The sequence below is a fragment of the Barbatula barbatula genome (genome assembly GCF_947034865.1).
Source record: "Barbatula barbatula genome assembly, chromosome: 13".
NCBI classification, from domain to species: Eukaryota; Metazoa; Chordata; class Actinopteri; order Cypriniformes; family Nemacheilidae; genus Barbatula; species Barbatula barbatula.
Window position 1 is genome coordinate 19,139,089 of NC_136776.1, and position 27,225 is coordinate 19,166,313.

Below are 27,225 nucleotides of genomic sequence, written 5' to 3' on the forward strand. Positions count from 1 at the left end.
GCATGCAAAATATTTCCGACAATACAGAAATGGTTTTGTTTTCCCCTCGGACGAAACAGGGCAGACGAAAATTCAAACACAGAAATGTCACAGCTCAGAGGAACACTGGGCACACTTTGGGTCATGTTGCAGAGAGCGTTTCTCAGCATATAAAAAATTCATGTACGAAGAGGATATATTGGCAATATGCATCCTGCAGAGTCAAATGCATATTTACAGAAATATTGGTTAAGGTGAAGATTAAAACGTAATATTGCCTTGGGGAGCCTATAAATTGACTTTTTATACAAATGAGCCTCAATCAAAGCTGTTGTAAAACAACTCATAACATGGGGCCAATAAATGATATTTTACAATAATGCGCCAAGTTGCTTCAAACACAAACTATTAATAGCATTACTATAAAAATACTAAATATTGGCCCACATATTCATTACAGTTTGTTAAAGGACTTTTTTCATCTGCAAAACACTAAAGACCAGTAACCAAACAACATAGGACTCACACTGACTTCCATTGTGTGGACACAAAACCACAGAGAGATTTCGCAAAATATCTTCATTTATGTTTCACAAAAGAAAGAATTATAAACAAGTGTTGAACTTCATGAGGATGAATAGAGTTTTGGGTAAACTGTCCCTTTAAATCAACATCTATGATAGGAAAACGTACAGAAAACTGATCCAATATATCTAAAGCATGTCTTCAACCTTTCATTCACTCCTAATTCTTCTTGATACCACAGACATGAAAATATTCATTTTGCACAAGATTTAAATTCCTAATGTACTTCCACTGACACCTTTCGATGCAAATTGAATTAAATCCAACAGCCTTCCTATATGCATCATGCCCCGGCCTTCAGGGCGATAGATTCAGTTTCTTCATTCGAGGAACAGGCGGAGGCTCTTTGGCTTAGACGATGCCTCCTGGTACTGTGTGTCGTTGCAGTATTGACAACCCATAGATCTCTCTGGGATGGCACAGTTGTAATGCGTTTAGACACGATCCATATCCCATCCAATTAGCAACATCAGCACTGGCTGACATACACACACACGTGAATAAATGTCTTAATTTCTCTTATAAATTATTGACATAGTACAGAATATTATGAATATGCAAAAGCGATGAGATTCCAAGATTTTTGCCAAAATACGTAGGATCTCACAGGCGATTTTTAATAATTCATGACCACGCAGAGTTATGCAAAGAAGCTTTTGTTGGGACCATAAACATCAAATGCGGGGTTATCAAAACTTTTATGTTCACTGTGGGGATGCAACACACAAAAACATCAAGAAATCATTTCTAAGCTGACTGGAACACAGTTTAAAGGCCAAAAGTAGAAACTTAACCCCCAAGGGGCACAAACTAAACATTTTACAAAGACTGCTTTTTGTTAATTTGAAGTTATTTTGTAAAAAATGTCTTAACGCATTTAAGTACATTTCTAAATAATAGGTGAACTAGCAATGACAGCTCAATTTCTCATCCAAGCCCTCAATCCCCAAGATTCCTTCCACTCAGGGTTAGGACAAAATAGATTATTTTAAGTGGAAAGACAAAAACGTCATGAAAATAAGTACAAAATTTGAAAAATTAAAGCCATTTTCAGTGTAATTCAACCACTTCTGTAAAAGATCAGTTTCGAGATTTTACCAAAGTAAACCTTCAAATTGCAATTCCAAGCAAACATAAGCTTACTTCAGCGTTACTTCAAACAATATTGCACTCGAACTCATACTTTTTCAATTTAATAAAATAAATATTAAAATAGACTACTGTGTTTGAGCACTTTATCGTCCATAAAGTCTTTGAATTGTATTAATGTGTCAAAGACAATACAGTAACCAATGGGCTCAGCTTTCACACGCCGCATTGGTCTAAGCTGTAGATGAAGGCTTTTCTTTTGAGGAAGCTTGACCTCTTGAAACCCTCGATTTTGCTCCTTGGGTTGTGGACTTAGATGAAGGACCAGCATCTGTGGATAGCAGATAAATACAACATGATAAACCGCATTTACAATAAATGCTTGTGCAAAACTCACATTTCCATAGCAGTGCAGATAACACTGCACGGTTAAACACTAAATAGGACTAATAAACTTGCGTCATTTTGAGCTCAAATACAGTGCTGAATAAATGTATTAGACCACCGCCGAATGTCCAGTAAGGTTTGTGCCACAGCTTCCCTAAACAAAGTATTTGTGATGATTACAAAGATGATTATCTTTATGTTTTCTTATGGTTAATCCACTCATATGTGTAAACTCTTTTGTCTCTAAAATATAGTCAGTCCCGAAAATGTATTATTTTTGTTATTGTTTTTACAAGGCAGAAAAAATAGAAAATAATTAGTTTTTTATCAGATGCCCAATGACAGTAATTTACTTGCCGTCCTTAAAGAAAAATACATTTTTAATTACTTCTTGACTTCTGAGAGAAGTTGAATGTGCCACCAGCTCAAATCTGTGTATAAAACGTAAATAACTATATGACTATTTAGTTTCTTAGTTAGTATCAATTTGTTGCCTGATAAATGACAATAAAACCTTTTGTCTTAAACATTTATGACCCTTTAAAAAACGTGTTTTCTCTTTAGTATGACAGGTGGTCTATTAAATCTGTTCATTAATAACGTAAATATTCATGTAAATATGAATGCTTTACCCGGTGGAGTCTGGTTTTCTAGCTGAGCCTCAGGTTGGTCCACCCACAGCTTATGCTTTGGGTTGTTTGGAAATCGTTTGGTCAATCCGCAGCTTAAACATCGTACAATGGTCTTCCGTTGTGCTCTGGGTCCCCCTTAAATACATAATACATTTTGAATCGATAGATTATAAACATGTCCTGTAGCTCAACTGATAAACAGATGTACTAAATCCTTGTGAGTAACTTTGGATAAAAGTGTCTGCCAAATGCATCAATGTAAATAAAGGCAGAGAGACAGACAGTCAGTCTTACTTTTCTGTCTTACTGTTGATGTGACACCTGGTATCAATAAAGCACAACACTTCTTGCAAATGGTTCTCTTCACTGATGGATCTCTGCGGAGAGAAAATGTCACGCTTTAATGAAACTCCATCATAAATGTGTTTGTTTATTCCAAATCAACATTGCACCTAATGGGAATGTCACAGGCATCAGTACAGTTACTCACTGCCTGAGCACCAGTCGTTTAGAGATGGTCTTCTGAGTAAAGCAGTAAAATCTCGCCAATTCAATATTTTCAGGATCTTGAGCCAAAACACAGTGAGCCGCCTGGAACACAAAAACAGCGTCAAGAGAGAGTTTAAGCAACTAAAACCTACTCGCACGGTCTTACTAACCTGATAGAGAAAGTTTAGACGCTGAAATGCGTCTTTATCTTTTATATTTCCGGCCATGTTTATTTACGGACGTCTCGGTTGTTTGGTATCCACGATCGAAACGTTAACGATAAAGTTCCCATATAGTGTCAGTGATATTAAATACGATTAAAGCAGATTATCGTGCAACGCTTTCAGGCAGCACGAATGTGTTTTTCTCTTCTTCGCAGTTGTGCTAAATCAATATATATGTGTGCCGCATGTCGCCATCTAGCGGATTAGCGGTGCAAGTACACATTTAAGTAACGTTAAATTCCTTTATTTTTGGACATGCCAGAATATACTAAAAACTTGTAGGGACACATACAGAACGACACAAGTAATGCGTTTAAAATAAAACAAAGAGTAAAAATAAAAAATAAGCCGACCCATATTTAGCCTATAAGATTTTACAATGATTTTGATTATGAGCAATGTCTGTATTGTGGCAATGTCTATTATTATTAACCGACACGATGAAATATTTTGGTAGTCTTAACCTGCGATCCAGACACATCGGATTTTGGATAATTCCCACCTTAACCCGTTTCAGTCCTTTTCGTTTAATGTTAAAACTGTTTTCAAGTTACTACACCATAAGTAATTAATTTCTCACTGTTACTAAATACGTTTAATGTCACTAAACCATAAGTAACATTCATTTCTTACGGTAACTAAATACGTTTAATTCCAAACGACTAATTCCAAACATTAATTCCGAGTTTGAGGTGGAAAATATTCAAAATCCGAGCTGTCTGGAACGCAAGTTACCCACCCCAACCGGAACCATTTCTGTATCGGCGCTGTTTTAATTTTAATAAATACTTGTAATACTGCAATGCTACTAAATAATTAGTTGTATTCATTTTTTAAGTTCTTTAATAATGCTAGTAAATTATTTCCGGGCTTGAAGTGGGAAATATCAAAAACCGAGGTTCCTGGAACGCAGCATAATTCCCTGATCGTCCATACTTCACAGACTTTTGGTGACGTTGATCATACGTATAATTTAATAATAAACCATTTAAGATTGTATGAATATGAAAATTTCAAAAAATGTATTAGATTACGTGGACATAAGTTTATATAAGGAGTAGTTTAAAACCCACGTTTCTGTAAAGTCTCTATTGGTATTATTTAGGAGAAGCCTTCGTCGAGTTTTTGCGCCCGGGATACGCAAAGGAGGGTATTTGGGCACACACGAGCGCGCGCGCACGGACCAAGCACGTCTCCAAAGCAGCTTGTCAATTTACGCCAGCATGTGAAGACCCCTGCGATAGAAGAGGCCGGAAAACTTTCTTTGGAAACCATAATAACCGGCTTCTAAATGCGCATCTCTTCTGGACAATATTTCGGACTTGTCTTTGGCTTTTAAAGGGCTTTATATGGTCTGAGATGGTGCAATGCTCCGCAGGACAGAATCGCGTATATGTTGGCTTTGCTTTGTGCTCTTCAGTCGGTTGATATGGGCAGTCGAGAGCGTCAGTGCGCAAAGCTGTCATGAAGTTAAAACCGCGTTCCAGCTGCGCCAGGTCGGTCCATTAAAATGGGTTCCGGAGACTGCAGCAACAGGTTCGTTCATATGTAACATGTTTATTATGCAATTTAAATACGAGGCTGAAGACTTTCAATTTGTCCTTTCATTTTTTACCCCCACGTTTTTCATTTTTAATCCTAGTATGAAAATTCAATGGGAAACATTTCTTTTGGGTAAACTATTTATTTTAGATGTTTATCTCCAGTTAAATAATTGAAAGAATACTTTGAAAATGGTAACCAATAAGAATCTCATACCCTACACTATATAATATAATAAAATATATATAAAAGACAATTAAATAACAAACTACTGTATGCATACATAACATTTTAATACACACACTTAGAATATCACAAAAATTTAATAATTCATCATAGTTTCCAGTGATCCAAAGTACTACTTATGTAAACCTAGGTGAACTATAACATTAAGTGTGACACAAATCAATTTCGTTGACAGGATATAAATCAGAAATGTCGCTGGTGTTGACAAAATCTAGTATGGACTGTCAAGTGCCTCACATGCACCACATGTTGTGTTAGAGCATTGCTGAGAAAGAGGTCAGCTCAAAAACTCGAAGAATGTGTCTCGGTCACTTCAGAAATGTGTCTAGTAAAGTTGCTTCTGTTTGGGATCTACACGACCTGGGGGTCTCTCGGACCCCAAACAGAAGGCGAGGGGTTAAGTGTTGAGATGGTCTCCAGAAGAGGCGTCGCAGAGGAGGTGAGCGAGGTCAGGAGTATCGCTGTGATTGCATTCAGCTGTTCTAATGCATGACTTATGGGGTCCAATTGGTGTAAAATTGGTCACATGGGACAGGGCCATCTGACAGAGCAGATCATGCTCTTACTGTAACTCGTGCTTACTTTCTTTGGTGAAAAACAATAGAAGAATCACACCCGCATTCACTTAATAAATGTGGACGGGAGCTGTCAAGCTTCAAAAAGGACACAAAGGCAACATGCATGAAAGATCATACAAGAGTGCGATTTTAGAGAACGACTAAAATTAAATCCTGCCTATAATGTTGATAATATTGTGTACTTTAATATGATGATATTGTTCAAAAGTTGTGGTCACCATTCACTTTCATTGTATGGAAGACAGCAGCTTGGAATATTTCACTATAAATATCCAAATAATAATGTAAATTAATACAAAGAAATAATAAAAGTATTTAAAAATGCTCATTTTGTTTGATGGAGGAAAAAGGTCATACACGTTTTAAAGAAATGAGTGAGTCAATCATTTTCTCTTTAAGAAAAGCACGTACCCATATGTATCACGTGTTTTTTGTGTTTTTTATGACTCATTCTCTACAGATGCAGATCTTCTGATCTGTAAACATCAGGGTCCCACATGTTGCACTCGCAAGATGGAGGAGGGCTACTACACCGCCTCCCAGAGGGACACGCTCCAGAACGTTAAAACCTATAGCTTTGAACTGAAATATCTCATCCACGCCTATGCCTTGTCCTTCCAGGGTACGTACAGTATGCAACCTTTTTGGTTACTCTGCTATAGTAAAACAGTACAAGTGTTTGTTTGGATAACAAAGTCATGGGCTCAATCCCCTGGAACAGCAGGTGGTTTCCACATTCAATGCATGATATTGCTTTTTATGCACATATAAGAGACGCTGGATTCTCTGGTTTGTGTTGCTTTGAGTATTACGGTCATTACTGCATTTGCGAAAGCTATAGAACGCGCATAGCAATGAGTTGCAAACTACTCCGCACACCTTATCAACCGCATGCCAACGCCCTGGCAACAAACCCAGAGTACCACAGCATTGTGAGGGCGACTTTTGCGCTGGGGTGCGACTCGCACAGAGCTTTTCTTTAGATCTGTTATGGGGCCATGTCCTCGTGTGAAGCGGTACATGCCTCCCAGGGGATGATTGGCATTCGAGGATTAAAACAAGACTGTTCAGAATCAGTGTTTGGAAAGCCAATGTACAAAAAGATCGAAAGATCTGTCTCGCTCTCACACGGTTAAAGGGATAGTTCACCCAAAAATCACAATCTGTCTTCAGCATAACACAAAGGAAGATATTTTGAAGAACGTTGGCTAACATTGGACCCCATTAACTTCCATCATATGGACACAAAACCACCGAGACATTTCTCAAAATATCTTCTTTTGAGTTCCACAGAAAAAAAAGAGTCATAAACAGATTTTGATCCACATGAGGGTGTACAAAATACTTTTATTTAAATTTTTGGGTGAACTATGCCTACTAGCAGGCTCTGTGCATATCTTCTACTTCGGCGCATTTGTAATGTAGGCCTATAACATATGAGGTCATAAATTTACTTGCCCAACCAAATATTTAAGTTCATCCAATTTGTCTGCCCGAACCGTCACAAAAGCCTATTTAGTTTCGTAGGAAAGGCCACCGCTGCTGTCTTTTCCACCAGCCGAGTGAATATTTAGAGAGTTGAAAGCAAACAAAGAGAGAAATGTTGAAATACTTGGGGTATCCTTGGAGATCCGTTTCAGTGGACTTCAATGTATCGCTCTATAATGAGAGCTTCAGAAAAGATCTGTCGTCTTTCTCTGCTTCTCATCGAACGAGTGTAGCCGGTGTCCTGGTTAAAAGAGACATCCGTAAAGTGCTTTCCATTCCCACGTGAAAGAACATTGTTAATGTAGGCAGCCTTGGTCTAAATGCTTTTTTGTCTATACGAGTTTCAAGGTTGAACTGCATTGAGTCGTAAAATAAATAAAAACCATTTACTCACCTTGATGTTGTGTTTCGAACCCACAACTGTGTCTTATTTTACACAATGAAGACTAGAGCTGTCAGGTCAAGAAAACGACAAAGCAGCATAAAAGAAGTTCAGATCTCATATACAACGCATGTGTCCTATGGACTACTATTAAAAAATATATATATTTTGAGTGATCTGTTCCTTTAAATCTCACGTGTCAGCATAACAACCTGCGTGCTGTTTCTTAAAACCTGGTTTTATTCAGGTCTCTCTACCCCTCATACGACTTCAAAGCGAACCCAATAAAGCCCAACCATCCCCGCCGAACCTAAAACTTTAAAAATACCACACGCTAGATCACCTTCTTTTGATCTTAATTCAGTCCTGGACTGAGTACAGCACGCAAGAGTTTCTTACGCTCAGATCTACCCAGACTATTATAGAATTAATAAAGCCATCAGCTGCATGATCGCCCAAGCCACCCAACAACCTGTTACCGCAGAGGTCAGAGGTCATAGAGGTCATGATCTGTGTGACTTCGCTGTGCGTGCCTGTATGGTCCAGAATCATGTGAGAAAATCTCTGTTACGTGATCTGACCGTAATCCCCTGTCATGTTACCCAACACTGAGGTGTCCGGGTGTACAGCAGTTGCCAGGGATTCTAAAATAGTTATTGTTATAGTTAACAGTATTGGTGTGAATGGACCTCTAACAAATCTTTAAAAAGTAACTTACTGTTAAATCTAGTGTCATGCTACATCTGGTGTGGTTTTGTGGTTTCGGGTAGGAGGGTTTGGCAGATAGTGTTCCTAGCCCGCGAAGGTCAGTTGCTTAACATTGTTGGAATTACTGGATGGTCGGAGTGCCATAAGGACACCACCAGAAGCTGGAATGCAAATGCTGTTAGAGAAACAAGAATGAGACATTTTACAAAGCTGTGAACAGATGTTCTTTTATTTATGCCTCAAAGCACATTTGTCGCAATCGCTAGCATGCTAATTGTTTAAGTGCATTTGACCAAAATGCCACACATTGAAGATACACAAAAGCCATTGTTAACAATCCACATGGTACTGTACTATCCTTCCACATACTGAGGTATAATATTTCACCGACTGCTAAAATTGGTTAGATGTTAGTCGCATGTGTCGGATATCTCCAAGCTAACCTTCAGCCCCATAGCGCCGGACCTGAAGACCCGTGGATTACAGCTTGTCAGACCCCATTAGACCAATGGAAAGAGAGATTACACGCAGGAGAAAGAGGGTCGTAAGCAATGCGAGAGAAGCACTGAGGTTTATACCGAATGAACAGTGACCGAAATAAACATTCGGCATAATCACCTATCATGCTGGGTGTAGCATTTTGGTGACAGGTGCTATTTTATTGAAGGCTGCAAGACATACTGACATGCAAAAAAGTAAAATAATCATTTGATTTCTTCTTTCCACAGATACTTTCCATTCTCTGCTCTCCTTTAGTCTCAATCACACTCACTCGCTCTTCGACAGTGCCTACAAGCCGATCTCTGGCGATGCCAGACCCTTGGTCTCCGAACTCTTCTCTGATCTAGCCCTCTACCTCCGTGGCGATGGCAACGTCTCTGTGGAACGCTCGGTCCACAACTTCTATGACAAACTTTTTCCATTAGTCTATCAACAAATGATCAATCCCGGTTTGGGTTCCCCAGTATCCGCGTGGTCTGCCGAAGGAAGCGAGTGCTTGCGTGCTACGAGGCATGACGTAAACCCCTTCGGCCATCATCCCCAGTCTCTCGCTCAAGGGCTGTCCATTGCGCTAGTAGCAGGCCGCGCACTGAGTCGAGCATTGGAGATGGGCACTGAGGTGCTGCATGTCACAGAGTCGATGGGATTGGCACGCCAGTGCGGGCAGGCCTTGGTGAGGATGCACTACTGCCCGCACTGCCGCGGACTGACCCTCATCCAGCCGTGCAATGGACTGTGTCTTAACGTGATGCGGGGATGCCTGGCAAGCCTGGCCGAGCTGGATGGGCCATGGAGACGGTACGTGGCATTTCTGGAGGGGCTGAGCGGGGCACTGGCAGGGGGGTACGAGATGGAACTGACGCTTTTGAGCATCCGAGAGAGGATCAATGATGCCATACTCAATGCACAGCTGAATGGGCCGCATCTCAGCGCAGTGGTGAGTCATTCTATTCAATGCTTCAGGTTTATTTTTATTGCACGCTGGAGCTGCACCATATGCTGGACTAATCGAGATCTGACATGCATACAAATGCAGCAACATGCTTAGTGATTGGTGCAAATCACTGGTGCCAATCAAATACTGTTGCAGTTGTACCTAACATAATGAAGCATTATATTTGTATTACCTTAGAAGGAGATATTTCTATCTACATACACCGCGGGTCCCCTTACATGGAATTCACCATGTTCCTTCTACAGAGCCACGTAGTGCTTCGAATGACAGGGGGGAGGGTGGAGTGAGCCGTAGGCTGCAATTCGCAACCTCACAGCCAGATACCGCCAAAAATCACACAATGGTCCTTTAATAAAGTTGATCAATTTACTAAAGTTAATGTTACAGTATACTAGAATTTACTACAGTTTACTATGGTAAATAAATATTATGCAGTATTATTGTACTATAGGATTTTATGTATTTTATACATATTGAAAATTATGAGATTATTTGATAGATGACATTTTATCAACTTGGAAAAGCATGGCACAGTTTGAGATCCAAGGTAGACAGTCTGTTTTTCAAGGAAACGAAACTGAGACAAGGGGGACCGTCTCCATTTTCAACTCATCTCAAATTGATGCAAATTTATGATGTATATTATTACAATATAACGTCATTCTTTGTTTAACGTTCAGCTCATAATGCAAAGCTCACAGCTGTTATTTGACAGCATCCACTTAAAACTTTATAATAAAAGTAAGAATTCTTCTAATTGAGCTTTAACCCTTAAAGCTCTTGATCTGCATTCAATGGAGATATGAAGTCTTGCAATTATAACATCTGCAGTGGGTTATTATTAGCGTTGTCATTAGGAGCGTGATTATGCAGTAACATGACACAATTAAAAAAAAACTGTCGGTAATGACAGTGTGACTGCAGCCGTGTGTAAATGAATACCCAACTGGCCACCCCAAATCTATTCATACCTTCCTACATGTGCATGGCACAGGAAAGCCGCCTGCCAGTCTCTCTCGCCCAACTGCTTCACTGGAAATGAAAGTGTAGGGTCCCGTGACAGCTCGGCTTTGCACTCATCAGGAGCTGCCGTTGACAGCTGCTGCGGGTATAGGTCAGGTTGGAGACGCATTCCTGAAAACCTGAAAAAGCGTAGGCTTGGCAATCAGATTTGGAGATATTATTATAGAATCCCCCAACCTCAACCCCCATGAACTCAAACCTAAGGCCGGTTGCTGTCGGCCTTCTGTCTCTTCAGGATCAGATATTGCTCACTCACTGATGCCATGAAGCTGGAATTACTTTAGGTTCAAGTTACACACGTTGTGGAGCCAGTCTTGGGGGTCGGGTTGGACCCGATGCTTATGTTATATCGCTTATTGCTCCCCGAACGCCCCCTGTGGCAACTATAAGATTGCAAATTTACTTGCAATGTATTTAAAAAGAGTTGAGACATATTTCGTTTAGTCAAAGTTACAGATTGTTACACAAAATCAAACTTGTTTTGCTTGACTTATTTATAAATATTTTTTTTAAATGTAGGTATATTTCAGGCATTAGTAATCTTTAATATTAAGACATACTACAAATGTGATCGAGTTTTTCATCCCTGACCTTCTCAGTTGTAACCGCATTCTTATATTATAAGTTTCAGAATATCATATTATACCTTTATTGTTAATAAGATGTCTATATGCACCGCCCAATCGTTGGCAAGACAGGACGACGGGGCATCTCATGTCCCCCACCCAGCATGCGGTCTGGCACTATCTTGGTTCTGCTTGAGTTGTTTGGGTGATGTCTGGTCCCCGTCGGCCTGATGTCCTGAATGCAAATTCTCCTCTGGACAAAGGCGCCTCTCGCGGACCGGATGGCCCCTATCCCACAATGCAATGCAGTTAGCGAGGGGCCCAAGTCGGGGAACGAGATGGTCTGACTAATCCTTGTATAAATAAGAGCTCTGTTAAAGATAAATACAAACACGTTTACACACTTGTATGTAGACAATTCGCTTAGCTGTTTGTTTGTGAGGAAAAGTTTGTAGCAATGTGCATTTTACAAAAAAAAGTATATGTGCAAAAAAATGGAGTTGTCAGTTTTGATTTTTTTAGGTCATTTGGTCAGGGTGAAATTTCCAGAGAACTGTATGATAGGAATAAATAATTTTATTTTGACAAAAAAAGGTATTTTGTAAATGTTGCTATTGTGTTGTTATAATGTGGCCACCAGGTGGGGTAATCTCTCCAAACTGAGTAAATACAAACGCCTGTTACTATATATGATGGTTTCTATTTTTGCCTAAAAAAGAATAACACATTTTTACTAATCTAGTCAGGGGTGATACTGAAAACAAGACTAATGTGACAATGTGCCTGTGGTGTAAGAGATATATTATATATTATTCGGAAAACATATCTAATGCAAATGTACTTTTATTTTGTTCCAAGAATATTTAGAAGATTATTTATTCTTCCTCTTTTTCTCCTTCAGGTGGGCAAAGTTTGTGGTCCCTTGACTCAAACGATTACCTCGACTCCCAGCAGTCTCACCTCAAAGAGTTTGACTCCTTCGGTGAACCCCACAGTACAGCTTCAAACGGCAGTCACGTCCTCCAGGCCTACAACATCACCTGATACAGGCGAACATCACCAGATCATACTCAAGAAAAGGTAAGGCGTATAAGGAAAATCCCATCACATATATGGAATGTACCTGTTGTTCTTTTGCAAATAATTGGAAGATCTTCTCATGGCTGCAGGTCTTTTCCTCTGAAGCCATCCAAAAATGACAAAACCAGAAGTTTAAAAAAGATTTCAAGGTAAGTGTGCGTTTGTGTTTACCTAAAGGTCCAGTGTGTCATTTTTGGGATGATCTATTGATAGAAATGCAATATAATATACATAGCTATGTCTTCAGATGTGTATAAAGAGCTTACACAATGAAACGTTATGTTTTTTTTACCTTAGAATGAGCTATTTCTATCTACATACACTGCAGGTCTCCTTGCGTGTAATTCGCCATGTTCTGTCAGCCGTCGTAGTGTTTTGAGAGCTATATCATCCCTTGAAAAAGAAGCATTCATTCATTTCACTTCATATGTACATGTAATTACGTGTACTTAAATATACTTTAACTTTACATAGTTAATATACTATTATCAATGTGGGCCTAGTATGCTTGTAAGTGTACTATTTCAATACTGCATAAAAGTATACTTTTAAATATAAAAAAGAATAAGAAAAAGTATAGGCCAAATATGCAGACATTTTTGTCAGCATACATCAAATATATCAAGTATATATGTGCATTTATATAATTAAAACCATTTTCTGACAAGGATTGTTTCTTACTTTAGTTTAAAAGAAGTACAACACACTTGAATTAACTTCATTTTTGTAAGGGATTTCGCAGTTTAAATGAACGTGAAATAACGTTAGAATAACGTGCATCGATTTATGTGTACAAGAAGCACACATACATGCATATATTTAAGAAAAGTATAAAAATTAATTACAGTTTATATATAGGTAATTATTGGTAAATATCAATAAATATTGATATATTTTCTGAATATGTATCCATGTCCGTGTATGTGTTTATAAATAATAAAATGAATATACACAGTCCACACACATATATTGTGTAAACACAAACTTTTATTCTGGATGCAATTCGCGATTAATCGTTTAACAGCTCTAAAATTTCGTAAATATGGTCCTTTTAGTGCTCTATTTATTAAGATTTTACATGTTTAAACAATAAACAATACCAATCAAGTCAAGTAAGAACATCTTACGAGTCTCGACTTAGATTGACTGTGTCAATAATTTTATATCGTACCTTTAAGGTTCATCATTTTAATTATCCTTAATTATTTTGTCATTGAAAAACTAATGTTGGCTGTCGCCCAGAGAATGTTCTTACAATTAAAATGCACACGAAACTTGCGCTAACAAGGATGAACGCTTTTAGCATTAGTAACCATCACAATTAAGCATGGGAGATGAATCCAGCATTCACCTCATTCAGTGTTCGGACATGTTTGATAAGACAAGCGTGAACTTTTTAAATAAACACAGGGGACGGGGCAGAACAGGTTGTACTGTATAATTACATCTGGTTGGATGCTTTTCTTTATTACTTCCTTAATCGTCTGTACTTCCTATACAGGGAGTTTATGGGCTATATCCAGAGGTACAAAACGTTCTTTTCCACCCTTCCTGAGACGCTCTGTGAGGGGCAGGTGGAGATTGATGAAAACACATGCTGGAGTGGAGAAGATGTGGTGGAGAGGTAGGCGTCGGCCACTTCTAATCGACTTTTCAGATGCCAACTAAAATGTGCATGAGTGAATTTCATTGATGAATTCAAGACAGCTTGTCCCTGGTTTATGCGACGGTAAAAATACCAGTTTAATACAAACAATTATAAAAATAAGTAAGTAAATAAAATAGAGAAAGTGCTTTGTAATCCCATGTATATCCCCTGTTTGGACTCTTTTGGCTCTGCCCCTGGACAAACTGTTCTATAAGTCCGACATGACGGCAAAAACATTGGCACTGGTCATACAAGGGGGGCCCGTAGGCACAAACACAGGGTAGTCCTGGAGACAGTCCACTGTTCTCTTGAAGAAAACAGACTGGATTGTTAATCTGTTGTTTTAGGTTGTATCGGATAAAGACGAAAAGATTTTTATCATCGGAAATGTGAGGTTTAAGGCTGCATATAGGCACAATACATATATAGATGTAACCGCTACATTAAATCATAACAGAGAAGTGCCCACTTGATGGCATTCTTTCACATACTATACTGCAACTACTTATGTTGTGTAAAGTATATAGTACAAGTATACAGTTATATACTGGAGAAACAGAAAGTGATATTTCAGTATGCATTTCCTACTTTGATTTTATTTTAGATTTTTTAGTAGGTTATTGGTTCTTATATATCAGTAGGTCATTGGCAATGTACTTGGTAGTGCAACCTCTTTAAAACAGTCAACACTGCCCCCTTGTGGCCAAAACAACTTTGACGCGTTTAAAGGGATAGCTCACTTAAAGAAATGCTTTCATGATTTTTCCCCAAACCAGTTTGACTTTCTTTCTTCTGCAGAACACAAAATAAGATAGTTTGAAGAACTTTGGTAACCGAACAACATTGCACCCCGTTGATTTCCATTGTATGAACATTTCTCAAAATATCTTTTTTGTTCCACAGAAGAAATATACAAGTCAAATAAAGGGTTGGAATGACATACAACTATGATTCAGAAACCTTGTCGTCTGTCATAAAGAACAGCGAGTTAAATAAATGTTTTGAGGAAAACATGTGTTCACAACATGTCCAGCTTTCGCACAGAGTTCAGTCGGAAACAATCATTTTAATGTCTACATTTAAGGGCACGTTTGCAATTCAGCGCACAAGGTCTTTTTAAACTGAAGCTGCGGTCCACCTTCCACTGCCCATTGAAGTGTATAAATAAATGTTTTGTGGGATGTTACAGTTCACCAACGAGAACTCGCTCTCAGCCAGACTCGGTAAGCATTTTCAGTCGGTCGGAAGCGATGATGTGTGAGGTTACTGTGACGACTGCATGTGTTTGTTTTCATTTCAGCCAAGTAATGTCTCCACTCGTATCCGCCAATGTCCCCTTAATGCTTTCTAAGTAGACAGCTCACTAAGTCTAACGCTACTATATGCAACATGATATGTGAATATCTGCAACATTTATAGCGCTTGGTCGATCTAAAAGTCCGTAACGGATACAATGTAACAGCTCACAAACCATCCTTGTATTACAACTTCTTATCCGACTGCTCTGTTTTTCCAGAACATCTACTTTAATACGGGATGACATTGTTGGCTTTGTGCACTTCAAAGCCGACTAGATATATTACAGATGTCCTACATTAGCACAGGCCCTTCCCTTCTTTGTAGACCACAGACAATAAATAGGATGGAAAACTAGAAACCCCAAGGTTTCGCATAGACGGTTATTACACACATCAAGCCGCATGGCAAGCCAATTTAGAATAGACCAAAGTTGTGTGTTTAGACATGGAACATGAAATATTAGTGCTGGTAAGGTTACTTGACTGTCACAATCAAAGTTGTCAAGGTTGTGTGTTGTGGCCTTAATGTATTTTTCTGTTAACATGCGTTTTGTTATGAGCCATGAAATGAAAGAATTCAGGAATTGTTGCTATAACATTTGAGGTTAAAATATCAAATATAACAAAAAATCGAAATGAAGACAAACACGAAATTAAGACAAACTTAAATAATACTAAAGACTGCATCTGTTCTGGATGCCTACTGGAGGCCTTCCTCGGAAGGTGTTCAGGGCCCGTCCGACCGGGAGTAGACCCCGGGGAAGACCTAGGACGGGCTGGTGGGACTATGTCTCCCGGCTGGCCTGGGAACGCCTCGGTGTCCCCCCGGAAGAGCTAGAGGAAGTGTCTGGGGGAGGGATGTCTGGGCATCTCTGCTTAGACTGCTGCCCCCGCAACCCGGCAGCGGATAAGCGGAAGATGATGATGATGACTGCACTGTATTTCAGAAACACTTTTAGCTTGACACCATACAGCAAAGCTTAAATCTTTTGCCTCAATATTGCCATCTCTGTTTGAAAATTGAAATTGCAGGGTAGTTTACGTACTTTATGTTGGTCAAATGATGTCAAAATGTCATTACGTGTGAAATGATAGCCAACTTAAAGATATATCATACCCAAAATTATTTATTTTCATTATTTATTCACCCTCATGTCACCCCAACCTGTATGACTTTCTTTCTTCTGCACAACACAAAAGAAGAGATTTTGAGGAACATTGATAACCAGACAACACTGACCAAGTTGACGTCCATTTTCTGACTTCTGTTGGATTTAACGTTAGAAATCAAAACATGTTCACACAGCGCCAACAAACACCAACAGGCATTTCACGTTAATCCGATGAATGAACTGTTGGCAACAAATGTGTTTGTCTGCGTTTGTCGGATCAATGTGAATAAGCCTTTAGGCACTCACAATATTGGTTAGAATTATATTTCCTTGTCAATAAGGCCTTGTTTAACTGCTAGTTATGAAAATGATATCAAGAAAATGGTTATGGACCAATTACAAAAATTATTTTGTTGTTTTAAGAACACCATGCACAGATGAGCAATGCACAGCCAACAGCAACGTTTATAACGTGAACAAGGACCATTTTAATAACCTGTAGCTTTTAATGCTTGTAGCTAAATGCAGTTGCAATCACGCCTGCTTCATTTCAACAGTCATGCAATAATGAATTTCATAAAATATAAAAAAGAATCAAAATCTTAGTTTGGCTCTCCGCTTATTAAAACAAAATAACAGCCATGCTGTTTCCGATCTCTTTTTATTCATGCGAATTCAAATAAAACAACGGCTTCCCCAAAGATAGAATGCACCAGTAAAATAATGACAGCGTCCACGGACAGATCGTTTTTCATTTAAATAAGCCAAATAATTCGCCGCTGTCATACAGTGAACACTCACTTATCTCTATATACTTCACATGTCTACCTCCCCGGGTGTGAGACCGGTTGAGACTACGATTTGCATACAGCAGCTAAAAAGAGCAAACAAATATGCAAATCAGTCTCGCATCGGTTCTAAACAAAGTGGTCCCGCCTCGCAGCCTGAACCTCGTGTTGGGCTGCTGTAGAGATGCGGGAGAGGTTTCTGGGGTCATCATTTATTCACTTGGATGAGCTGCTGTGGAAACAACAGGCCGATTTCACCCACAAGCATTCGAGTATTGATGCGCAGGCAGACGGATGCATTATTCTGCCCTCCTGCTGGGCTTTATATGACCCCCCACTGTTCACCCTTTGATCTGTCTGTCTGCCAGTCTGTCTGTCTGACAGCCTCAAGCACGTTACTACACATCTTGTTCTCATAGAACAACCATAGCAATTTCATAGACAAATGCTTTTGCATCATTTTTGGAGCGGATGTTCATTCTTGATTTTTTAATTGCATTGAAATAGAAAGGATTCCATTTTAAGCTCATTATATTTAGTTGTGCTTAACATTACTACCAACACTTTTGCTTATACTAAAGTATCACATTTATCCTGCGTTGTTTTTGCTTTGAATAAATGAAAAGGTCCCATTACTTTTCCAAGTGCTTCGATTTATGATTCCAAAGATGTACAGAATTCACCTCAATTCAAGAAGACAAAAAAATTGTTTTTTTCAGTGTTATGTGCCTTCTTTTTCATTCTCGTATTAAAAGTCTACTAATCTCACTAATGACACAATTTCTGGATGCGATTCAATTAGTCGTTTTACTTGGTTTACCTCTAGAACAAATACTGAAAAGCAATACTTAATAAGAATTAATAAGGCTTGCTTCTTTGGAGGAACATCTTGAACATACAGTATATATGAAAGATGCCCAGTGGCATGGTGATTAACATAGTGGTTAGCTCTGTGGTTTGATGGACACATTTAGTGGTAGCACGATAAAACTCTCATAACCTACTTGTTTTTGGACAAAATGTAAAACATGTAAGTTGGTATGAACTTTCTATGTTATGGAACACATGGGGAACAGTATCTGACAGTGACATTCTTAGTTATCAGGATACGTTCCTGATAATGATGGACAAATGCATTACTAGCTGGATTAAACTCTCGGAACCTACTTGTTATGACGTAAAAAGTTAACAATGTAAATTTGAGAAGGGGAAGAACTTTCTATCCTATAGAACACAAGGGGAACAGTATCTGAAAGTGACATTCTCAGCTGTCAGGATTCTTTCCCCCTGCTATGATAGCGGTCTAAAACTCTCAGAACCTACTTGTCGTGAGGTAAAAAGTCAACAATGGAAATTTAAGACATTTTTCTATCTTATAGAACATGAGGGAAACAGTATCTGACAGCTATCTGTCAGGATGTGTTCCCTCCATTTTGTTGTGCAAATTTAATGCTAATCGGCTTAAACTTACAGAACTGTCTGAATATGTTGACAATGCTTTCCCTAATACTGTTTAGTAGCAAATTGGTTTCACAAGCTTGTTTTTTTCTGAAGAAACTTATCTCCACGAAAGGGCGTAGGGTCAATGCCTAGAATTGCTGCACATTTTTGACTCCAGGCTTCACTATGGGAATCTTAATGAATTATTTATGCGGGTGAAAAGGCTGATGTCCGATCAATGTTTCAATCAGACAACCTTTGAACTCTCCCTGCATTTTTGGCCTCTAGAAAAGACAGAATTAAACGATGGTTATCAGAATTCTCCATTCACGTAACTGTAACATATCTCTCACTCCGTTTTTGTTGCAGTTATACAGGCCGCGTGGTTGGAAATGGATTGCAGGCTCAGAGGCACAACCCAGAGATAAGAGTCAAAATTGCTCATCCACTCTTGGTCAACATTAAGGAGAGGCTTGAACGTTTCAACCAGGTAAGTCCATAAACTTTTTTTTTCTAAATTAATTTAGGAAAAATTTCATCAGACCACTGACCTTGCCGTCGAAGTGTCAAGCTTTACCATTCAAACAACCAGAAACAAAGATTTGCGTTGTTTAGAAGACATTACCAACCACCAAAATTGCATCCTTTCGAGTGTGCCCACCAAACAAAAATAGTCAAGGCCCACATCGAGTGTGCTGTCATTACCCATGGCCTTGCTCTGTGATCAGACTGTAGCGAGATCAGACCAAGCCTCCCCAACTGGAGCGCAGAAGACCTTCTATTTGGCTTGATGACAAAGTATGTCGTTCCTGCAGCTGTGTTTGGGAGGGAATGATGGGCAGTGCTGCCGGCCCCTCTGGAAGCCATTTTGTAATGTCTTTCATTGCTCCATTAAAACCAGACGCTCTGGTTTCACATTATGTATAAACTCGACCCAGCCCTGGCCCACAGCGCTGCCGGGTGCTGGTTGCTGTTAGGACTTGCGTCACCAGCCGGCAAAAAGATGGGAAAGTACAGTACGTTTGTGTCAGGGGTTGAGAAGAAGTTCACTTTAAGTGTGAAGTGTGAAATTAGTTTCAGTAGTTGTAAGGGTCTCAAGTCCATGGTGAGGTCTAGAAGAAACGTCTAAAATTTGCTTTCTTTCCTTTCTGTCTTGTTTTCCAATAAAGTATTCCAAACATCTTTCAAATAAGACATACTTGCAAAGTAAAATGATAAAATATCAAATCTAAAATAGCTAAAAAACAAGGGGGGGGGGATTTTTTGCTTGGAACATTTTTGTGCAATGAAAGAAAAAGTATGAAAATAGTAAAGTTTACCCCACTGGCAGATATAACATATTTTTACTCTAAAACAAGACATAAAATATATTTTTCTGCAGTGTGGTGGCAAATATTCAAACAAATAACACACACTACCTAAAATTATGAACTTGTACAGATGCTTTTCAGAAGACTTGTATGTCCTATTGATTGTCCTGTGTTAACCAGTAAAACTTTATGCACTAAAAAGGGGCGGGCTAAATTTTCAAGCATTATGATCACTTCTTCAGCTACCCATGTGAGTGCATATATCTCAATTCCGTTTAACAAATTTGCTCATTTAAATTCATTCCACTGAATATTTTCATCCCAAATTGAGACAATTCTTTTTCAAAATATCCGCCATGTGTTTGGCCCTGGTGCACAGATTCATGCAATGTGTATCACAGCTTATGGAAAAATGTATATTGCAACGCTATGTCACAAAACCGAGTCATCTTACCCTGCGGGACTGATTTATGCCTCTGAAAGATGAGTTTACATCAAAGGTTGCTATTATTTTCTCCCCCAGAATCATCTGTGCATCCTTTAGCTTTGAGCAGACGATATGATGTAACACTCATTTACATAAAGCCAAGTTATTGATGAGTCCACCGTGTAACAATGGCTAGCAAAGATACTGCGGGCGTGATTTGTACAGCCGAGATGTGTCACGGGGAAAAGCTAATGAGTATGAATTATTTCATAACCCCAACCTAATATATACATATATCAACACACAAACTCGTACGCCCACGCCGATGTCATAATTCAAGGCAATGTAAAGACAGCCGAGCCTTCTGTGATTGTAACAAGGCACCAGTGGCTCAGTTTCTTTGCGAGATAGGTTGGATGTGAGCTAGATGTGCTTAAATGACTGTGATATTTATCAGACTGCTGCCAAATGTGACCCTGTATCGCCTTCCTCTGACCATAAGGGGCACATCCAGCCGATGGGGTTAAGTCACCAGATGAGCCCTGTTGTCAAGGAGACATGGCTTAGCAACAAAGACCTCCATCATCATCATCACCATCCAAAGGATCTTATTGATTTGTATACACATACATATATTACATGTCTAGTTTTATGTACTTGTAATTGGTTGAATTACAGAAAGGCCTTTTACATCAGCTTCATGGATGAATCTCACATACTGTACCAAATACAGCAGGGGATTTTATGTATGTTCTATGACAAGACTTCACGTTACTGTAGCGCAGCTGGTGGGTTCGATTCCCACAGCACACGTATAATGATAATATGTATATTTCAAACGCACGGTAAATTGGTTTGCATAAAACCATCTGCCAAAGGCAGATCATTTGTTGATGTGTTGGGAATATCGGATCTAACTCCGCATGGGACAGCAGTCTGCAAAGCAAAACAAAAACGGTCAGAGGGTTGCCCCACTTATACCTATGGCACAAAACTTTTTCTGCCGGTCGATCAGAAATTCGAGGGTGGGGATTTGGGAAGAGGGTGCATTAAAAGGAATAGTTGACCTTCAAAATGAAAATTAAAATTCTGTCCTTTTTTTTCACGCCCTCTTGTCATTTAAAACCTGTATTTCTTTCTTCTGCCGAACACAAAAGAAGATATTTTGAAACATGTTGGTAACAGAAAACCGTTTGTCCCCATTGACTTGAATTGGTTCTGTGTCGTTTTTGTGTCCATTTGGAGTCATTGGGGACCAACGGTTCCATTTTTCAAAATATCGTTTCAATTGTTAAAAAGTTATAGTATAATACTGAGAACTATAGTTAAGCAATGTGGATGAGAGAATGTTCTCTAATTGTTTTTTCTCGTATCACAAACAGGACCATTAAAATGTAATATGCGGCGTAATTGAATAATGAATCAGGCAGGAAAAAGGAAAGCCCTAAAAATGACATCCCTGCTTTTTTATCTAAATGGAGGTGAGGCAGAAGACATTCCAGTTGTGTTACCATGGCATTCGCCGGACGCGTGGCATATTTCAATACGCACCGGTTCATTAACAAATCCCTTTTATGGGTTTCATTCAGTCACTGTGAAATTTAATTGTTTGAAGTTCACCACGGTTTCTGTGTCAAAGAGCGAGAAATGAAGTAGAATGAAATTCTTAAGGAAGAATGTAAACTAGTAGAAACCAATAGAAGAAGTCCAGGTTTCATTGTAACTGAGTTAAGGCACAAAGAATAAAAAGACTATTTAAAGTTCTATACAAATCTTGCTACGCTATATACACATGAACTATACAAATGAAAAATAATTGTTGTTATCACTTTCAAAGCAATGGATCAAATCATATATTTCCAATACATATTCTTGCTCTACATAGTTAAGACTGGAACGTTTAAAAATGTTCAGAAGCTACAGCCTATATTGAAACTAAAAACAGAAACAACGGGACACCAGAAAAATGCTCGATTAAAACTTTGTAAATATTTACTTCTACAATCCACGAGCTGTTTGTGTAAACCTGCAACAGCACGTGTTTAATATGCTCTCGCTGTGAAAATAAAGGTTTCACTTAAGCGAATCCATGTTTAAAGCAGTTTGCTCTTCTGAGCTTTGACTTCTTGCATGAAAGACTTCTGGTGAAACACATGGGGCTATTTGGACTGGATGGGTGATTTCGACTCGCATACTTCAAAGAGACAAATTTAAGCGAAACTCTACCATTACAGCTTAAGAATTCAGAGTAGCGCTGCTGTAGTCATTATAGCGGCAGTCTGTGCCAGGTGTTGAATAAAGATTAATGGGTTTGCTCATAAATTTATAAAAGAATGAAAATTATGAAATAATATAGTGCCAAATTGATCATAGCCACCAATTAGGAATCATTACAAAACACATTAGATGGGTAATGGCCATTATATACATGAAATATACAGTTCTGAATTCTCGATTCTCATTGGATGAAGCTCAGTGTAAAATATTTGATGAATGAACACCTTTGACCTCACATCAGGTTGCTTAGCAACTACAGTTTAGTCGCCTTAAGGTATTAATGGAACTAATGTAAATATTACTTTTAGATTTGTTTGTTGTAATATTTGAAGTCTCCTCGTCATTTAGCATCGCCTTTTGTTGTTGTTTTGAAAGTGCACCATCTAGTGGTCCAAATTTACATATTGTGACTTTAAATAATTTGTTCAAGAGGTACATCAGGCTTGAATCAAGATTTCCCCAAGTTTTACTCATCCTCAAGGCATCCTAAGTAAACGTGACTTTCTTCATGAAGAATAATGCAGTTGGAGTTATAATTCCACATATCCTATTACTTACAAGTGGTAGAATGGGAGTGTTTCTGTGAAACACAAAAGTAGATATTTTGACGTTGGTTACTGACGTTCTTCAAAATATATTGTTGTGTTCTGCAGGAACAAAATTACATGAGGATGAATAAATGATTGAAATTTTTTTTGGGGTAAACCATCCCATCAAGAATCCCTAATATATTGTATTGTTAGTTATTATTTGTTACCCTCACATACCTTAAATTTACCAATATAAACAAAAACTAAAACGTGTCAAAGTAGTAAGTGAATAAACACTTTCTGAAGTTCATCCAGTCATGTTCTCATAAGAATGTGCGTGTGTTTTAAGAGCCGTCTGTGATTTGTTACAGGAGATGAGAGGTGAGACTGGTTTTGGAGCAGATGGTCACGGAGATGCTGAGACGGGCAGCGGCGACGCAACAGACGGAAGCGGCGAGTGCGATGATGAAGACGGCTGTCAAGAATCGGGCCACAGTGAGAGCGAGACAGGTGAGTTTGTTCCCGCTCGTCCTCTGTGGCGACAGCTCACAGTCAACTGTCTGTTTGCGTTTACGTGATCCCAAGCTCCCAGGAGATGATATTCTACCCACGTTGTTTAGAAACCCAGAGTCATTTTCTGCCATGTGTTTGTGTTAGGAGGTCAGTCTCTTCTCATTATTTACAGTTCGGACAATACCAAGAACATTGGGATGATCCCTTGCATCTAAATATGAATCATATATTGAATTAATAGAATTATTAGTTAAACTGCTGCACTTTATTTTGTCGATGGTAATACAATTGTATGGTTTTAGGTTTTGGGTAAACTGCTTTAAGATATCAGCTTTGGTGGAAAAGTGTGTTGTGCTCTTACAAGCGTCACATAAAAGATTCCCTTAATTATAGATTAACTGAATTGCGTGTCGCAGGATTTTGCACAATTTTTCAAAGAAGTCCTGCTGTTTGAAATGAGTTTACTGTTGTTTAGGAGCTCCGACTCCTTATATGAGGCTATGCATCTTTGTCTGTCTTCTTGGATAGAGGCACTTTCCAAATGGAAACTTATATAGTAATCAATTTAAAAATAATAGTAAATAAAAAAGTAAACTGAAATTAACATGAAAAAATAAAAGCTAATTCAGAATATTTACAGTACAATACAATACAATAAAACTAATTTAAGTATAATAACTATTTTTAGCAATATTTTGCCTGTTTAACGCTAACGTTTGCACACCAACTATTTAGTTATTTAAGAATACCTTTGCAGCTTCTGAAGCAGAGATTCATTTATTTTCTCTTTGTTTTCCTGATATCCTCACGCACAGATAAGTTAACAGCTTACTTTTAAGCATGAATTACTGTGCCGTGAAATTGACGATAGTTAAACGTGCATTTCTCCCTCTCCATTTTAGTATAGCGGTTTTTAATCTATTTTCTTTTCCCTTTACCGATTACTTGCTAAAATGAACTGCTGGCATGGCCATTTTAAATCCCCCAAATCCCTTTGGCTTGATGAAAAATGAATCGCTGAATGACAGCCAGTCTCATCCAGGGTCACCGAAGTAACCACAACCTCCAGCCCCCCCACCCGGCAGCAACCACAGAGCTGATGATAATCAATCAATTATTCATTTCACAGGAAACGGTTCATTAACGGTGACCAGAGCATTATGATACCCACCTCTCTCTCTCTCTCTCTCTCTCTCTCTCTCATTCCCTCCTCATTAATGATGCTGAGATAAGCCGAGATAAGACGTGCAAGTTGCATTGTTTGTTTTTCTCAAAGTACTTTGTTCGTAATTGGCTGTGACAACAACACAAAAATAAGCACTGTGGTTTATTGTCCGTCACTACGGCCACCTTGGATGAAAGCCGAGGTCTGATTGCCCTGAGCTTCCAGATACAGAACGGGAATGTTTTTGCGTGCATGTCCCCTGAGATCTGCATGAAAATGTCACATTGATCTGTTCCTGCAGCCACTGAGAGTCAGATGTTAGATAAGACATTCAACGTCCACGTCAATAATGCTAATACAGCTGTGTTGAAAGCTTCATTTCTGTTGATCTTAAACGCTAGGCCCGGTTTTGGTTGCCTTGGTAATGAAGGGTGCTTCTGTTTGGGGTCTAGGTGGACATCACCTTTAACTGTTTTCGCGGGCAATCACACAGAAATGTTCATGTTCGGAAACGCGCGGGGTACAGCAGGCGGCAAAAAAGATTTTACGTGATCGGCCCCTTAGATGGTCATTCTGGCATAAATTATTAGCGGTCATCTAGTGGCAAAGACAAGCCTCATTAATTACACTTAAGGTTAGGGGTCAGTTAAAACTTCTAACCTCAAGAATTAAATGTAAGAAGTCAAACATGTTTGTCCAAAGTGTAAACTGAAGAAAAAATTGCTAATTATCATTTTTACTAGACAAAGAGAAGGTGAGAAAGAGAAAAACGCACAACAGTGGAGATTCGAACCTGCATCAGTCACAAGAGCACCAGAGCTCCACAACTCAGAGACACAGGGGCTCTATCCATAGCACCATACGTATCCTATTTATTTATGTCCCTGTTTTGTCCTTTTCTGTCCGTCATCAGACCTCTGATTCTGCAGAGCGTGAGGGGGATGTGGTTTTTAAAATGTAATTTTATACAGTTGTTTATAGAACCAGAGTCTGATAAGAACTTGCTGAGCTCTAACCTCCAGCCGAATGAAACAAATCCTCACCACTTGATTATGAAAAAGCATACATAAGAAAAACTAAACTGATCTTTGGGATTTCAAGAATATCAAATTGTTGGATCGTGATTCATTAAGGATAAGAAAATAAATATTTCACCCATCATTTAACAGCTAACTAGTACATTTGACCTGGCTAAGAATGATGCATTGAAGGGACAGTTCACCCACAAATGAAACTATTGTGACCAATTATTTACCCTTGTGTCATTCCAAATGTGTATGACTTTTTCTTCTGCTGAACACAAATGAAGATGTTTTGAAGAATGTTGGTAACTACCGAAACATTGACTTCCATTGTATGGACACAAAACCTCTTTTTGTGTTTTGCAGTAGAAAGAGTCATATATAGATTATGAACAACATAATGGTTAATAAATGGTTGAACTATCCCTTTAAATTTCACAACTGTACCCTTGAGCAAGACATCATCCCCAGGTTGCTTCAGTTGGCCTGTCTTTGTAATATACAAGTTGCCTATTCCAATCTTGGTCATGTGACAATAAAAGACTCAGTTTTCCTCTATCAAAGCCAAAATGAAGGTCTCCGATAATGTCGGCGACTGGACTGTCCTCCAAAATCTCAGCCAGCTATACTTTGATTAATTAAGTGACATCCATACCCGGACTATTGAATGGCTGTTGTTGAGAGCGAAAGAAGCCTCATTACTCAATGTGCCAACTCAAGAACACTCTAGTTTAATAAATCAATTAATGCTGTTAATGTACAAGGATAAATTACAAAAGTGACGGTGCGTTTGCTTTCCGCAGCCATTTCACATAAGCGGGTGTACGTGTTGGTTGTGATGTGTGGGTCGGCTGCCATAGTCGACTCTGGGGAATCGTGGCTTGGGTAATAAAGAACTCATTAGTAATTCAACAAGGATTGGACAAGGAGAGATACCTTTACACCCCCCAACCTCAAGCATCTGATGAAGGTCAAACAGTAATGGTGTTTGTGTGCAGGGACGAGCGTGTGCCCCGAATTTTTGTTCTTGCAAATGATCTTCGCCTTTTCAAAGTCGACACATAGCGGCGTTCGCGACCCAGTTTAATTCCATTATGCAGAAACAATGTGCTAAATGGAAAGATTTTATCCGTTGGAAATCGTGAAAAGTGACTGCATACGTACTGCAATGGAACCAAGCGTTTAGAGACGGGTTTGTAAGTGATTTGTGACGTTAAAGAAGGCATTTAAGCTTGTGGAAA

The 27,225-nt window shown here is 38.8% G+C and overlaps 2 protein-coding genes across 2 annotated transcripts in view; one reads left to right on the plus strand and one right to left on the minus strand.

The window, feature by feature from the left end:
* Positions 1-458: 458 nt before the first annotated feature.
* Positions 459-3,596, minus strand: rpp21 (ribonuclease P subunit p21). Its single transcript, XM_079470758.1, has 5 exons — positions 3,332-3,596; positions 3,163-3,263; positions 2,967-3,049; positions 2,673-2,807; positions 459-1,984 (listed from the first exon to the last, which is right to left on the minus strand). Exons 1-5 carry the CDS (start codon positions 3,386-3,388, stop codon positions 1,887-1,889), a joined length of 474 nt encoding a protein of 157 aa, XP_079326884.1. The 5' UTR covers positions 3,389-3,596; the 3' UTR covers positions 459-1,886.
* A 948-nt stretch (positions 3,597-4,544) lies between these two features.
* gpc5b (glypican 5b) overlaps positions 4,545-27,225 on the plus strand; it is a 28,241-nt gene continuing 5,560 nt past the window's right edge. The window contains exons 1-8 of the mRNA XM_079470782.1: positions 4,545-4,921; positions 6,212-6,373; positions 9,058-9,767; positions 12,276-12,454; positions 12,544-12,603; positions 13,956-14,078; positions 19,110-19,230; positions 23,656-23,794. Of these exons, the coding sequence (XP_079326908.1) occupies positions 4,753-4,921; positions 6,212-6,373; positions 9,058-9,767; positions 12,276-12,454; positions 12,544-12,603; positions 13,956-14,078; positions 19,110-19,230; positions 23,656-23,794 (1,663 nt within the window). The 5' untranslated portion in view covers positions 4,545-4,752. The remainder of the gene's footprint in view (positions 4,922-6,211; positions 6,374-9,057; positions 9,768-12,275; positions 12,455-12,543; positions 12,604-13,955; positions 14,079-19,109; positions 19,231-23,655; positions 23,795-27,225) is intronic.